Source organism: Tachyglossus aculeatus, chromosome 2 (assembly GCF_015852505.1).
Source record: "Tachyglossus aculeatus isolate mTacAcu1 chromosome 2, mTacAcu1.pri, whole genome shotgun sequence".
In the NCBI taxonomy this organism is placed as follows: Eukaryota; Metazoa; Chordata; class Mammalia; order Monotremata; family Tachyglossidae; genus Tachyglossus; species Tachyglossus aculeatus.
This window is the reverse complement of record NC_052067.1, coordinates 168,416,949-168,434,380: the sequence shown is the minus strand read 5'-3', so window position 1 is coordinate 168,434,380 and position 17,432 is coordinate 168,416,949. Positions and strand designations below refer to the sequence as shown.

The 17,432-nt window shown below is 44.0% G+C and overlaps 1 protein-coding gene across 1 annotated transcript in view; it reads right to left on the bottom strand.

The window, feature by feature from the left end:
- The window catches only part of SOX5 (SRY-box transcription factor 5), a 583,674-nt gene that overhangs the window by 231,918 nt on the left and 334,324 nt on the right, over positions 1-17,432 (bottom strand). The window contains exon 6 of the mRNA XM_038741985.1: positions 14,705-14,773. Coding sequence (XP_038597913.1) covers positions 14,705-14,773 — 69 coding nt within the window. The remainder of the gene's footprint in view (positions 1-14,704; positions 14,774-17,432) is intronic.

Sequence of the window (17,432 nt, the reverse complement as noted above, 5' to 3'; positions counted from 1 at the left end):
CAACCTGATCGCCTTGTATCCTCCCAGTGTTTAGAACAGTGCTTTGCACATAGTAAGCGCTTAACAAATGCTATTATTATTATTATTATTATTAATTATTATTATTACCATCTTAGTACAATCACTTATCCTACCCCAACTGGATAACTGCATCAGCTTCCCTTCTGATCTTCCAACCTCCTCTCTCTCCAAGTTTCCGTCTATTCTTCACTCTGCTGTTTCTTTCTACAGAAATGTACTGAGTATGTCACGCCCCTCCTCAAAAATCTCCAATGGTTGCCTATCCACCTCCATATCAAACCAAAACTCCTCACCCTGGGCTTCCAGGCTGTCCATCCCCTCACCCCCTCCTCCCTCCCCTCCCTTCTCTCCTTCTCCAGCCCAGCCCGCACCCTCCGCTCCTCTGCCGCTAATCTCCTCACCGTTAGGCCTCGTTCTCGCCCGTCCCGCCGTCGACCCCCGGCCCACGTCCTCCCCCTGGCCCGGAATGCCCTCCCTCCCCACATCCGCCAAACTAGCTCTCTTCCTCCCTTCAAAGCCCTACTGAGAGCTCACCTCCTCCAGGAGGCCTTCCCAGACTGAGGCCCCCTTTTCCTCTGCTCCTCCTCCCCTCCCCATCACCCCTACTCCCTCCTTCTGCTCTACCCCCTTCCCCGCCCCACAGCACTTGTGTATATTTGTACATATTTATTACTCTATTCATTTTATTAATGATGCGTATATATCTATAATTCTATTTATCTATTTTGATGGTTTTAATAATAATAATAATAATAATGGCATTTATTAAGCGCTTACTATGTGCAAAGCACTGTTCTAAGCGCTGGGGAGGTTACAAGGTTCTGTTGTCTGTCTCCCCCTTCTAGACTGTGAGCCCGTTGTTGGGGAGGGATTGTCTCTAACTGTTGCCAAATTGCACTTTCCAAGCACTTAGTACAGTGCTCTGCACACAGTAAGTGTTCAATAAATATGATTGAATGAATGAATGAAGTATGCAGAGCACTGTACTAAACACTTAGGAGAATACAATACAACAGAATTAGCAGATACGTTCCCTGTTTATAATGAGCTAATATATACATATCTATATATACATATCTATATATATATATATTAATTCATTCAATCGTATTTATTGAGCACTTACTGTGTGCAGAGTGCTGCAATAAGCGCTTAGCTGTGAGCCCACTTTTAGACTGTGAGTCCACTGTTGGGTAGGGACTGTCTCTATATGTTGCCAACTTGTACTTCCCAAGCACTTAGTACAGTGCTCTGCACACAGTAAGTGCTCAATAAATACAATTGATTGATTGATTGATTGATAGTAAGCGCTTGAAGATGAATGAGGGAATAAATGTAATAATAATAATAATAATAATGGCATTTGTTAAGTGCTTATTATGTGCCAAGCACTGTTCTAAGCGCTGGGGTGGGGTGGGGAATACAAGGTAATCAGAATGTCCCACATGGGGCTCACTGTCTTAATCCCCATTTTACAGATGAGGTAACTGAGGCCCAGAGAAGTTAAGTGACTTGCCCAAGGTCACATAGCCGACAGGTGGCGGAGCCGGGATTAGATCCCATGAACTCTGACTCCCAAGCCCTGGCTGTGTCCACTGAGCCACACTTATATTATATATATATATATATATATATATATATATATATATAATTATTGTATATAATTAATATATATATTATTTAAATATATTTAAATTTATTATTTATATATATAAAATTTTAAAACATCTTCTTGAGCTTCCAAATCTGACTGATGGAAGATGTTATTTTGAACACGCCAGAGTTTCTGAACAGCTCTCCTTTTTTTTCTTTCCCAGTGCATTCCTTGATAAGTGACAGAGCTTCCCCACTTATCAGTCACTCAAAGTGACTGGGCTGTCAGTTGTATACAAAGCGCAATCAGTTTGGAAGCAGAGACACCACCATTTTTCTGCTCAGCTTGAAGCAAACACGTTTTGACTGCTAGTCATTTAATTTTAAAGCATCTTCAATTAGGGGCGGATAAAGATATAAAGAAAACACATCCTTAATACCTTCCACCAGACAGGAAGGTAAAAAAAAAAAAAAACACAACAAAAAACACACATTGTTATCTCCTGATTTACCTGGCTGCTCAGGTTTTTTATTTCTTTTCTCTTTTCTTTCTTTTTGTTTTTCTTTCCTGGCTTCCTGACACTGGGAACTGTGACTAGATGCTTGTGATCCAGGGAAGATTGCAATAATATATCATTGAATTGCTCCCTGCACCTTTTTACAGTTCGTGCTTGCTGCGCTTCCTCCTCCGTAGCCACCTCCACACGCAGCAACAAAGCACTTTTTTAACATAAATTCCTGGAAATGTTTTTCCAATTCACTTTTTTGTCAGCAGATAATTTTTCTAAGAATCACAAGAATCCTGTTTGCAAGCGCTTAGTACCATGCAAGTGCTTATTACAGTGTATTATATACAAAATGCATTCAAGAAATGAGGAACCAGTGGATCTTAGCACAGCCCTACGAGTCAGAAGGTCCTGGGTTCTAATCCTGTCTCTGCCACTTGTCTGCTTTGTGACCTTGCTCAAGTCACTTTTCATTGTTGCATTGTACTTTCCCAAGTGCTTAATACAGTTCTCTGCACACAGTAAGTGCTTAATGCTACTTAAGAGAAGCAGCCTGGCTTAGTGGATAGAGCACAGGCTTCAGAGTCAGAAGGTCATGGGTTCTAATCCTGGCTCTGCCACTTGTCTGCTGTGTAACCTTGGGGAAGTCACTTCACTTCTCTGGGCCTCAGTGACCTCATCTGGAAAATGGGGATTGAAACTGTGAGCCCCACGTAGGACAGGCACTGTGTCCAACATGATCTGCTTGTATCCACCCCAGCGCTTAGTACAGTGCCTGGTACATAGTTAAGCGCTTAACAAATATCATCATTATTATTATTATTATTATTATTATTATTATTAATAAATACAAATGAATGAATGAAAAGTCACTTCAGTTTGCTGGGTTTCAACTGGAAAATGGGGATTAAGACTGTGAGCCCCATGTGGGACAACCTGATTACCTTCTATCTACCCCAGCGCTTAGAACAGTGCATGGCACAGAGTAAGCACTTAACAAACACAATAATAATCATTATTATAATTGTGAGGCCCATGTGGGACGGGCAGCAGGTCCAGCCTGGTTAGCTGGTACCTACCCCAGCGCCTAGAACAGCACCTGGTATATAGTAAACGCTTTACGAATCCCTTTGAAAAAATCGATACCATTGATTCTTTTAGACTGTGAGCTCACTGTTGGGTAGGGACTGTCTCTATATGTTGCCAACTTGTACTTCCCAAGCGCTTAGTACAGTGCTCTGCACACAGTAAGCGCTCAATAAATACGATTGATGATGATGATTCCAAGCGCTTAGTGCAGTGCTCTGCACACGGTTAGCACTCAATAAATCCGATTCAATGAATGAATGAATGAAGTGATTGATTGATTAAGGGGCAAGGAAGACTGGAGTGGGGAGAGGGGGTGTAGGGAGGGAGGAGGAAGAGAGGAAAATAGCCGGGTCTTAGGGAGAGGTGAAACACCTTCATATTGGTCTTAGGGAGAGGTGAAACACCTTCATATTAGAGAATAGCCAGGGGGCCTCTCTATGCCACAGAACACAGCTGGCCCATCTCTGCTGGCCTGAAGTCAATGCTTAACAAATACCATTTTTTTAAAAAAGGGTGAAGTCCCTTGCTAGAGAGGGGCAGGCCCTCCCAGTCTGACATTATTATTATTATTGTCTTTTAGACTGTGAGCCCACTGTTGGGTAGGGACTGTCTCTATATGTTGCCAACTTGTACTTCCCAAGCGCTTAGTACAGTGCTCTGCACACAGTAAGCGCTCAATAAATATGATTGATGATGATTATTGTTATTATGGTATTTGTTAAGCGCTTACTATGTGCCCCCCCTCCTTCCCGCCTACATCTCTCCCCCCTCTCCCTCTCCCCCTTGTCCCCCTCTCCATCCCCCCGTCTTACCTCCTTCCCTTCCCCACAGCACCTGTATATATGTATATATGTTTGTACATATTTATTACTCTAATTATGTATTTATTTTACTTGTACATATCTATTCTATTTATTTTATTTTGTTAATATGTTTGGTTTTGTTCTCTGTCCCCCCCCCTTCTAGACTGTGAGCCCACTGCTGGGTAGGGACTGTCTCTATATGTTGCCAACTTGTACTTCCCAAGCGCTTAGTACAGTGCTCTGCACACAGTAAGTGCTCAATAAATACGATTGATTGATTGATTGAATGATTTTGTTAATATGTTTTGTTTTGTTCTCTGTCTCCCCCTTCTAGACTGTGAGCCCGCTGTTGGGTAGGGACCGTCTCTATATGTCGCCAACTTGTACTACCCAAGCGCTTAGCACAGTGCTCTGCACACTTTAAGCGCTCAATAAATACGATTGAATGAATGAATGAATGAATGCCAAGCACTGCTCTAAGCGCTGGGGTAGATACAAGGTAATCAGGCTGTCCCATGTGGGGCTCACAGTTTTAATCACCATTTTGCAGATGAGGGAACTGATTCATAGAGAAGTGAAGTGACTTGTCCAAAGTCACACAGCTGACAAGTGGTGGAGCCGGGATTAGAACCCATGACCTCTGACTCCCAAGCCCTGGCTGTGTCCACTGAGTCACAGCGCACATCTGATTTCATCCCTCCAAACCTTATCAAAGCACTTGCCCTGTCCTTTCTTCCCTCCCTGACCAACAACTTCAACTCTTCTTTCCCCAGTGCCTTCTTCCATTGTCAGAAGCAGCATGACATCGTGGATAGAGCACAGGCCTAGGAATCAAAAGCACCTGGGTTTTTTTTGTTTGTTTGTTTGTTTTTGGGTTTTTTTATGGCATTTATTGAGCACTTACTATGTGCAAAGCACTGTTCTAAGCGCTGGGGAGGTTACAAGGTGATCAGGTTGTCCCATGGGGGGCCCACAGTCTTAATCCTCATTTTACAGATGAGGTAACTGAGGCACAGAGAAGTTAAGTGGCTTGCCCAAAGTCACACAGCTGACAGTTGGCGGAGCCGGGATCTGAACCCATGACCTCTGACTCCAAAGCCCGGGCTCTTTTCACTGAGCCAGGCTGCTGGGTTCTAATCCTAACCCTGCCTCTGCTCTGTGACCTTGGGCAAGTCACTTCACTTCTCAGGGCCTCAGTAATCTCATCTTTAAAATGAGGATTAAGAGTGTGAGCCCCTTGGGGGACAGTGATTGTGTCCAATCTGATTAAACTGTATCTACCCCAGGGCTTAGAAGGGTAAGCGCTCAACAAGTGCCATAATTATTATTTTTATTCTTCCCCACCGCTTTCATTCATTCATTCATTCATTCAATCGCATTTATTGAGCACTTACTGTGTGCAGAGCACTGTACTAAGCACTTGGGAAGTACAAGTCGGCAACATCAAACATGCTCTTGTCTCCTCTATCCTAAAAGAAAAAAAACCTCCCTTGACCCCACATCTCCCTCCAGTTATCGCCCCATCCCCTTCCTCCCTTTCCTCTCCAAACTCCTTTGGGCGATTTGTCTATACTCACTGTCTCTAGCTCCTCTCCTCCAATCCTCTCCTTGTCCCCTTCCAATCTGGCTTCCCTTCACTCCACAGAAACTCCTCTTTCAGGAGCCACCAGTGATCTCCTTCTTGCCCAGTCCGATGGCCTCTACTCCACTGTAATCCTCCTCAACCTCTCAGGTGCTTTTGACACTGTGGCCCACTCCCTTCTCCTGGAAATATTATCCAACCTCGACCTCCCTGACACCGTCCTCTCCTGGCTCTCCTCATCCTCTCGCTGCTCATTCTCAGTCTCCTTCGCGGGCCCCTCCTCCGCCTCCCACCCCCTAACCGTCGAGGTCCCTCAAGGTTCATTTCTGGGCCCCCTTCTACTTTTCATCTACACCCAATCCCTTGGAGAACTCATTCACTCTAATAGCTTCAACTACCATCTCTATGAGGATGATTTCCCCCACCTACCTCTCCTGGCTGACCTCTCTCCCTCTCTGCAGTCTCACATTTCCTCCTGCATTCAGGACATCTCTACTTGGATGACACCTCAAAATCAACACGTCCAAAAGCGATCTCCTTATCTTCCCATTCACACTCCGTTCTTCCCCTGACTTTCCCATCGGTGTAGACATCACCACCATTTTCCCTGTCTCATAAGCCCATTCCTGGCATTTCCCTCTACTCATCTCTCTGGTTCAACACACGTATTCGATCTGTCACCAATCCTGTCGGTTCAACCTTCACATCATCTTTTAGACTGTGAGCCCACTGTTGGGTAGGGACTGTCTCTATATGTTGCCAATTTGTACTTCCCAAGCGCTTAGTACAGTGCTCTGCACATAGTAAGCGCTCAATAAATACGATTGATGATGATGATGATCATCGCTACCACGGGAATCCAAACACTTATCCTGTTGCCAACTTGTACTTCCCAGGTGCTTAGTACAGTGCTCTGCACACAGTAAGTGCTCAATAAATACGATTGATTGACTGATTGATTATCCTATCCCATTCTGATTACTGCATCAGCCTCCGTGAGGACCACTCTGACTCTTATCTCTTCCTACCCCAGTCCATACTTCATTCATTCATTCAATCGTATTTATTGAGAGTTTATTGTGGGCAGAGCACTGTAATAATAATAATAATAATAATAATAATAATAATAATAGTGGCGGCATTTATTAAGCACTTACTATGTGCAAAGCACTGTTCTAAGCACTGGGGAGGTTACAAGGTGATCAGGTTGTCCCACGGGGGGCTCACAGTCTTAATCCCCATTTTACAGATGAGGTAACTGAGGCACAGAGAAGTTAAGTGACTTGCCCAAGGTCACACAGCTGACAGTTGGCGGAGCCGAGGTTTGAACCCATGACCTCTGACTCCAAAGCCCGGGCTCTTTCCATTGAGCCACGTTGCTTCTGCTTCTGTACTAAGCGCTTGGAAAGAACAACAACAGATAGAGACAATCCCTACCCAATAACGGGCTCACGGTCTCGAAGAGCAGAGACAGACAACAAAACAAAACAAGTGGACAGGCATCAATAGCATCAAAATAAATAAATGGAATTATAGATATATACACATCATTAATAAAATAAATGGAATAATAAGTATGTACACACTTACACAAGTGCTGTGGGGCAGTGAGGGGGGCAGAGCAGAGGGAGGGAGTCGGGGCGATGGGGAGAGGAGGAGGAGCAGAGGAAAAGGGAGTCTCAGTCTAGGAAGGCCTCCTGGAGGAGGTGAGCTTTCAGTGTGCTGCCTGGCTTATTTGTCTCCAAAATCATTCAGTCTATCAATCAATCAATCAATCAATCGTATTTATTGAGCGCTTACTATGTGCAGAGCACTGTACTAAGCGCTTGGGAAGTACAAATTGGCAACACATAGAGACAGTCCCTACCCAACAGTGGGCTCACAGTCTAAAAGGGGGAGACAGAGAACAGAACCAAACATACCAACAAAATAAAATAAATAGGGTAGAAATGTACAAGTAAAATAAATAAATAAATAAATAAATAAATAAATAAATAAATAAATAAATAAGTCTATGTTTCTCCACTCCTCAAGAATCTCCAGTGGTTGTCCATTCACCTCCATATCAAACAGAAATTCCTCACCATCAATGAACGCAATCACTTTGCCCCCTCTTACCTTACCTCACTGCTTTTCTACTGGAAACCCAATTCATATGCCCCCTTCCTCTAATGCCAACCTATTTACTGTATCTTGATTTCATCTACCCTGCTGCTGAATTCTCACCCATGCCTGGAACGCCCTCCCTCCTTATATTCATTCATTCATTCAATCGTATTTATTGAGTGCTTACTGTGTGCAGAGCACTGGACTAAGCGCTCGAGAAGTACAAGTTGGCAACATATAGAGACGGGCCCTACCGAACATACAATCACCCCACCCACCTTCAAAGCCTTATTGAAGGCCCATCTCCTCCAAGAGGGTTTCCCTGACTAAGCTCTCCTTCCCTCTTCTCCCACTTCCTTCCACATTCTCCTGGCATTTATAATAATAATGATAATAATGATAATAATAATAATAATAATAATAATAATAGCATTTATTAAGCACTTACTGCGTGCAAAGCACTGTTCTCAGTGCTGGGGAGGTTACAAGGTGATCAGGTTGTCCCACGGGGGGCTCACAGTCTTAATCCCCACTTTCCAGATGAGGTAACTGAGGCACAGAGAAATTAAGTGACAATAATAATAATGATAATGGCATTTATTAAGTGCTTACAATGTGCAAAGCACTGTTCTAAGCACTGAGGTTGTTTCAAGGTGATCAGGTTGTCCCACAGGGGGCTCACAGCCTTAATTCCCATTTTCCAGATGAGGTAACTGAGGCACAGAGAAGTTAAGTGACTTGCCCAAAGTCATACAGCTGAAAAGTGGTGAAGTCGGGATTTGAACCTATGTCCCCTGATTCCTAAGTCCGGGATCTTTCCACTGAGCCACGCTACTTTTTTTCACCCCTCCCTCAGCCTCACAGTCCTTATCTACATATCTGCAATTCATTTATTTAAATTCATGTCTGTCTCACTCTGGACTTAAAGCTCTTTGCGGGGAAGGGAACGTGATTACCACTTTTGTTATGTTGTTCTGTAGTACTCTCCCAAGTGCTTATCACAGTTCTCTGCAAACAGTAAGTGCTTAATAAATAAGATGGATTGATTTTCATGTCTATCTTCCCTGCAAGACCAAAAGCTCCTGGATGGGACTTTCATCGTACGCTATCACCTCAGGTAGGGGGCCGGGAATCTTTCTGAAGTAGATTCCAGACCCGAGCAGAGCCAAATAGACCCTAAATCAGGTCATTTTTGAAGGCCGTCCCCCACTCCTAAATCTCATTCCACTCGTGTCCTCCCTTTCATTCATTCAATCGTATTTATTGAACGCTTACTGTGTGCAGAGCACTGTAATAAGCGCTTGGGAAGTACAAGTTGGCAACATATAGAGACGGTCCCTACCCAACAGTGGGCTCACAGTCTAGAAGGGGGAGACAGAGAACAAAACAAAACATATTAACAAAATAAAATAAATAGAATAAATATGTACAAATAAAATAAATAGAGTAATAAATACATACATATATACATATATACAGGTGCTGTGGGGAGGAGAAGGAGGTAAGGCGGGGGGGATGGAGAGGGGGAGGACGGGGAGAGGAAGGAGGGGGCTCAGTCTGGTAAGGCCTTTCTTTATCTCCCCTCCCAGCCCCACAGCACTTATGTCCATATCTATCATTTATTTATTTCTGTTAATGTCTGTCTCCCCCTCTAGACTTTAAGATCACTGTGGGCAGGGAATGTATCTGTTTATGGTTGGATGGTCCTCTCCCAAGCACTTAATACAGTGCCCTGCATTCAGGGAGTGCTCAATAAATACAACTGAATGAGCAAATGAATGTCCTTTTCACTCTTTTGCTTCCTTTTCCCTCAAAGGACTGCAGAAGAAAAGCTGACTTTTTTGGAGGCAGTGAGAAGTGGGGGCAAGTTCAGCGAAAGCGAGGAAAGCTGTCGAGTGGCTTTGGCTTTTCTCGGTGTCCAAACCACTTCTTCTCCTGACCCATCAAAGAAACACGGCCTGTCCACTGACCTTAGTCCTCGCTACTCAAGGAGTTAATAATTCTTTCTAACCCAGGTTGAAGTGCCACCTCTTCACTGAACTGTACTTACAATTGACATTTCCCTTCTTCCCAAGAGACACAGCTGCTTTAAATTGTCTTTGTTCCCGGATTTGTGCGTGGGTCACTGTTACTCTCCATTTATATGCTTGGAGAAGGAAATCCGAAGTCAACACACTGGCCTGTTGCTTTCATGGAATTGTTAGTTATTTTGTTTTCAGGATGTTATTTACATGGCTTTCTTTCCATAGGACGCATCACAGGGAATTAGGAAAATGAACAAACTCAGATAATTTAGAAGCACTGTGGCTTAATAATAATAATAGTGATAATAATAATTATGGTATTTGTTGAGTGCTTACTCTGTGCATGGCTCAGTGGAAAGAGCACAGGCTTTGGAGTCAGAGGTCATGAGTTCAAATCCCAGCTCCGCCAACTGTCAGCTGTGTGACTTTGGGCAAGTCACTTGACTTCTCTGTGCCTCAGTTACCTTATCTGTAAAATGGGGATGAAGACTGTGAGCCCCCCATGGGGCAACCTCATCACCTTGTAACCTCCCCAGCACTTAGAACAGTGTTTTGCACATAGTAAGTGCTTAATAAATGCCATCATTATTATTATTATTATTATACTAAATGCTCGGGGGGGGGGCGGCTACAAGCAAATCGAGTTGGACACAGGAAGAGGATTTCCCTGTCCCACGTGGGGCTCACAGTCTCAATTCCCATTTTATGGATGAGGTAACTGAGGCACAGAGGAGTGAAGCGACTTGCCCAAGTTCACAAATCAGACAAGTGACAGAGCTGGGATTAGAACCATGACCTTCTGACTCTGAGGCCCATGCTCTACCATCAGCTGTGTGACTTTGGGCAAGTCACTTCACTTCTCTGGGCCTCAGTTCCCTCATCTGTAAAATGGGGATTAAAACTGTGAGTCCCCCCGGGACAACCTGATCACCTTGTAACCTCCCCAGCGCTTAGAACAGTGCTTTGCACATGGTCAGCGCTTAACAAATACTATCATTATTATTATTATTATTACCCACGACGCCATCCTGCTTCTGCCAAAGCTGTATGGATATATCACAGGCCTGAGAGTCAGAAAGTCCTGAGTTCCAATACCAGCTCTGCCGCAGGTCTGCTTTGTGACCTTGGACAAAGTCATCAATCATATTTATTGAGCGCTTACTCTGTGCAGAGCACTGTACTAAGCGCTTAGACAAGTCACTTCACACCATTTCCCTCATCTGTCAAATGGTAATGAAGAGCCTGAGTCCCCCTTAAGACAGGCACTTGTATCTACCCCAGTGCTTAGAGCCGTGCTTGGCAGATAGTAAGTGCTTAACAAGAACCATAATCAATGAATCAATCAGTCGTATTTACTGAGCGCTTACTGTGTGCAGAGCACTGTACTAAGCGCTTGGGAAGTACAAGCTGGCAACATATAGAGATCATTATTACAATTATAAATCTGGCTCCAGTCAAAAGTTCCCTTGGTTGTGTAGAGACTGTGGGCTGGGAGAGAAGCAGAGAAACCCAGCATCACCTGATGGAAAGAGCACAGGCCTAGGTGTCGGAAGGGTATGGGTTCTAATCCCGGCTCCGTCACTTTGCTGTGTGTTCTTGGGCAAGTCGCTTCACTTCTCTGGGCCACAGTGACCTCCTCTGTAAAACGGGGGTGGAGAAGCAGCGTGGCTCAGTGGAAAGAGCCCGGGCTTTGGAGTCAGAGGTCGTGGGTTCAAATCCCGGCTCTGCCACTTGTCAGCTGTGTGACTTTGGGCAAGTCACTTAAGTTCTCTGGGCCTCAGTTCCCTCATCTGCAAAATGGGGATGAAGACTGTGAGCCCCCCGTGGGACAACCTGATCACCTTGTAACCTCCCCAGCGCTTAGAACAGTGCTTTACACACCGTAAGCGCTTAATAAATGCCATTATTATTATTATTATTATTATTATTATTATTAAATCCTCTTCCTCCAAATTTAAGACAGCAAACACCAGGAGGGACAGGGATTGGGTCCAACCTGAAAACATTACCTCACCTCCTCCAGGAGGTCTTCCCAGACTGAGCCCCTTACTTCCTCTCCCCCTCGTCCCCCTCTCCATCCCCCCATCTTACCTCCTTCCCTTCCCCACAGCACCTGTATCTATGTATATATGTTTGTACATATTTATTACTCTGTTTATTTATTTATTTATTTTACTTGTACATATCTATCCTATTTATTTTATTTTGTTAGTATGTTTGGTTTTGTTCTCCGTCTCCCCCTTTTAGACTGTGAGCCCACTGTTGGGTAGGGACTGTCTCTATATGTTGCCAACTTGTACTTCCCAAGCGCTTAGTACAGTGCTCTGCACACAGTAAGCGCTCAATAAATACGATTGATGATGATATTTATTACTCTATTTATTTATTTATTTTACTTGTACCTACCTAGTCTATTTATTTTATTTTGTTAGTATGTTTGGTTTTGTTCTCTGTCTCCCCCTTCTAGACTGTGAGCCCACTGTTGGGTAGGGACTGTCTCTATAGGTTGCCAACTTGTACTTCCCAAGCGCTTAGTACAGTGCTCTGCACACAGTAAGCACTCAATAAATACGATTGATTGATTGACTGATTGATTGATTAAAAAACGTCTATCCACTCAGTGCTTAGAACAGTGCTTGACACCTAGTAAGTGCTTAACAAACACTTAACTAGTGCTTAATATATATATTAATGTATATATACATTATTGTATATTGTATATTGATTCAATTCAATTGATACAATCAATTATATATTAATTGATTGATTGATTGCTTAACCTTCTCATTGTGCCTCTGTCTCTTCTGTGTCACCTCAGGCCCCTGGCCCACATTTTGCCTCTGGCCTGGAATGCCCTCTGTCCTGAAATCCCACAGATGATGACTTTTCCCCCCTTCCGCCCCCTTCCCTACCCCCAGATTGACAGAATGACCCGTTGGATTTTCAACCGATCCCTGCCATTTCATTCAGAAAGATTAATGATTAATAATAATGGAGAAGCAGCGTGGCTCAGTGGAAAGAGGACGGGCTTTGGAGTCAGAGGTCATGGGTTCCAATTCCGGCTCTGCCAATTGTCAGCTGTGTGACTTTGGGCAAGTCACTTCACCTAGAGAAGCAGCGTGGCTTAGTGGAAAGAGCCCGGGCTTTGGAGTCAGAGGTCATGGGTTTGAATTCCGGCTCCGCCACTTCTCAGCTGTGTGACTTTGGGCAAGTCGCTTAACTTCTCTGGGCCTCAGTTCCCTCAACTGTAAAATGGGGATAAAGACTGTGAGCCCCACGTGGGACAACCTGATCACCTTGTAACCTCCCCAGTGCTTAGAACAGTGCTTTGCACGTAGTAAGCGCTTAATAAATGTTATCATTATTATTATTATTATTATTATTATTATTATTATTATTATTATTATTCGCTGGGCCTCAGTGACCTCATCTGTAAAATGGGGATTAAGACTATGAGCCCCATGTGGGACAACCTGATCACCTTGTAACCTCCCCAGTGCTTAGAACAGTGCTTTGCACATAGTAAGTGCTTAATAAATGTCATTATTATTATTATTATTATTATTATTATTATTATTATTATTATTATCAATCATAGTTGTGGTATTTATGAGCCAGGCACTGTACTAAGCACTCGAGCGGATACAAGCAAATTGGGTGGATACAGTCCCTGTCCCATGTGGGGCTCACAGTCTCAATCCCCAATTTACAGATGAGGTAACTGAGGTACAGAGAAGCGAAGTGACTTATTCAAGGCCACAGAGGAGACATGTGGTGGAGCCAGGATTAGAACCCATGACCTTCTGACTCCCAGAGCTGTGCTCTACCCATTATGCTATTATGCCTCTCTGATCTCCCATCCTCCTGCCTCTCCACGCTTCAGTATATATATACTTCACTCTGCTGCCCAGATTATCTTTGTCCAGAAACGCTCTGGGCATGTTACTCCCCTCCTCAAAAATCTCCAGTGGCTGCCTGTCAACCTACGCATCAGGCAAAAACTCCTCACCCTCGGCTTCCAGGCTGTCCATCCATCCATCCCCTCGCCCCCTCCTCCCTCACCTCCCTTCTCTCCTTCTCCAGCCCAGCCCGCACCCTCTGCTCCTCTGCCACCGCTCACCTCCTCACTGGGCCTCATTCTCGCCTTCCCCTCTATATGTTGCCAACTTGTACTTCCCAAGCGCTTAGTACAGTGCTCTGCACACAGTAAGCGCTCAATAAATATGATTGAATGAATGAATGCCCTCCTTCCAAACATCGGCCAAGCTAGCTCTCTTCCTCCCTTCAAAGCCCTACTGAGAGCTCACCTCCTCCAAAAGGCCTTCCCACACTGAGCCCCCTTTTTCCTCTCCTCCTCCCCATCCCCCACTCCCTACCTCCTTCCCCTCCCCACAGCAATTGTATATATCTGTACAGATTTATTACTTTATTCATTTTACTTGTACAAATGTACTATTCTATTTGTTAATGATGTGCATATAGCTTTAATTCTATTTGTTCTGATGATTTTGACACCTGTCTACATAATAATAATAATAATGATGATGATGGCATTCGTTAAGCACTTACTATGTGCCAAGCACTGTTCTAAGAGCTGGGGGGATACAAAGTGATCAGGTTGTCCCAAGTGGGGCTCACAGTCTTCATCCCCATTTTACAGATGAGGGAACTGAGGCACAGAGAAGTGAAGTGATTTGCCCAAGGTCACACAGCAGACATGTGGCAGAGTCGGGATGTTTTGTTTTGCTGTCTGTCTCCCCCTTCTAGACTGTGAGCCCGTTGTTGGGTAGGGACCGTCTCTATATGTTGCCGACTTGTACTTCCCAAGCGCTTAGTACAGTGTTCTGCATACAGTAAGCACTCAGTAAATACGATTGAATGATGAATTCTGCTTCCAATGTTGGAAAGACAGCAGGACTCTTAGGGGAAGGGGAACATGGAAACAGAAGGGCAGGGTTGGGAGGGAGAGGGATCTCTGACCTGGATCTGCTGCTGCAGGAGATTAATTTTGTGTTGCTGCTGTAGAAGCTGCTGTTGTTGTCTTGCAATCTGTGGAGAAATTTCAGATACCATTTTACACAGGGTCCGGAAACGGAAAGAGTCATACGAACGAGAACAATTGTGATATTTGTTAACCTTACTATGTGATGATTAGGAGGAGCGTGGCTTAGTGGAAAGAGCATGGACTTTGGAGTCAGAGGTCACGGGTTCAAATCCCGGCTCCACCACTTGTCAGCTATGTGAGTTTGGGCAAATCACTTTTAACTTCTCTGTGCTTCAGTTCCCTCATCAATAAAATGGGGATTAAGACTGTAAGCCCCACATGGGACAACCTGATCACCTTGTAACCTTCCCAGGGCTTAGAACAATGCTTTGCACATAGTAGCGCTTAATAAATGCCACTATTATTATTATTATTATTATTATTCTTACTATTATTATTACTGAGGAAATATAATCCAGTCCAACTGGACAGAGTGCCTGCCCAGTCTGGAGGGAAGGGAGACTGTGAGCCCACTGTTGGGTAGGGACCGTCTCTATATGTTGCCAACTTATACTTCCCAACTTCCCAAGCGCTTAGTACAGTGCTCTGCACACAGTAAGCACTCAATAAATATGATTGGATGAATGAATGAAAGGGGATTTAATCCCCAATTTACGGGTGAGGAAACTGAGGCCCAGAGAAGTTAAGTGATTTGCCCAAGATAATAATAAGAGAAGGAGAAGGAGAAGGAGGAGAAAGAAGAAGAAGGAAGAAGAAGGAAGAAGGAGAAGGAAGAAAAAGGAAGAAGAAGGAAGAAGAAGGAGGAGGAGAAGGAGGAGAAAGAAGAAGAAGGAAGAAGGGAGAAGAAGGGAGAAGAAGGGAGAAGGGAGAAGAAGGGAGAAGAAGGAGAAGGAGAAGGAGAAGAAGAAGAAGAAGAAGAAGAAGAAGAAGAAGAAGAAGAAGAAGAAGAAGAGGAAGAGGAAGAGGAAGAGGAAGAAGAAGAAGAAGAAGAAGAAGAAGAAGAAGAGGAAGAGGAAGAGGAAGAAGAAGAAGAAGAAGAAGAAGAAGAAGGAGGAGGAGGAGGAGGAGGAGGAGGAGGAGGAGGAGAAAGAAGAAGAAGGAAGAAAAAGGAAGGGAGAAGAAGGGAGAAGGGAGAAGGGAGAAGGGAGAAGGGAGAAGAAGGAGAAGGAGAAGAAGAAGAAGGAAGAAGAAGAAGAAGAAGAAGAAGAAGAAGAAAAGAAGAAGAAGAAGAAGAAGAAGAAGAAGAAGAGGAAGAGGAAGAGGAAGAAGAAGAAGAAGAAGAAGAAGAAGAAGAAGAAGAAGAAGAAGAAGAAGAAGAAGAAGAAGGAGGAGGAGGAGGAGGAGGAGGAGGAGAAAGAAGAAGAAGGAAGAAAAAGGAAGGGAGAAGAAGGGAGAAGGGAGAAGGGAGAAGGGAGAAGGGAGAAGAAGGAGAAGGAGAAGAAGAAGAAGGAAGAAGAAGAAGAAGAAGAAGAAGAAGAAGAAGAAGAAGAAGAAGAAGAAGAAGAAGAAGAAGAAGAAGAAGAAGAAGAAGAAGAAGAAGAAGAAGAAGAAGAAGAAGAAGAAGAAGAAGAAGAAGAAGAAGAAGAAGAAGAAGAAGAAGAAAAATTGTGGTATTTGTTAAGCGCTTACTAAGTGCCAAGCATTGTACTAAGAGTTGGGACAGATACAAGTTCATTGGGTTGGATTAGCATTCTGTCCCACATGAAATTCAGAGTCTTTCTTAATCCTCATTTTACAGATAAGGAAAGTGAGGCACAGTGAAGTGAAGTGACTTATCCAGAGTCACATAGCAGACAAGTAAGAGAGTCAGAATTAGAACCCAGAGCCTCTGACCCGCAGACCCCTGCTCTTTCCACTAGGCCATGCTGCTTCTCAGTGCCCAGCACAGAGTATGTGCTGAACAAATACCCAAACTGTTGCCATCATTGTTTTCCTGGCTCCATTCCCTCTTTTTCCAAATATACCAAAGCAGCTTTCCTATCTCCCTCTTCCCCCAAGTAACAATATTTCAAATTGCTCTCTCAATTAGCGAACTGCAAATTAGTTTCATGAAGCCAAACCCAGCCCCCGCAGAAATGAATCCGATACTATTAGTGTTCTTGGTGAGCATGCCAGAAAATCTGTCAGAGGTACAAAGATCCCTTCCTTGTTCAAATATCTATTTCAGTAATAGAGGATCTCACACTCGATTTCCAAGAGTCGGAGAAACTGTCTTCACATTAAGATGGAGATTTGTAAAGATTTGTTATGACTAGAATTTAATTCAGGGCAAGGCATTAAATATTAGGGTCGCTCAAAGGAATAAAAGCCGTGAGGCCTAGAGGAAAGGGCATAGGAGTGGGGGTCGGAAAAGCTGGGTTCTAATTCTGCCTCGACTTCTTGCCTGCTGAATGTCCTTGGGTACGTCTACTACACCAGAGAAGCAGCACAGTGTAGTGGATAGGGCATGGGACTCGGAGTCAGAAGGTAATGGATTCGAATCCCCACACCGCTGCTTATCTGCTGGGTGTTCTTAAGCAAATCACTTCACTTCTCTGGGCCTCGGTTACCTCATCTGTAAAAAGGGGATTAAGACTGTGTCCAACCTAATCACCTTCTATCTACCCCAGTGTTGTTTTTTTAATGGCATTTATTAAGCGCTTACTATGTGCGAAGCACTGTTCTAAGAGCTGGGAAGGTTACAAGATGATCAGGTTGTCCCAC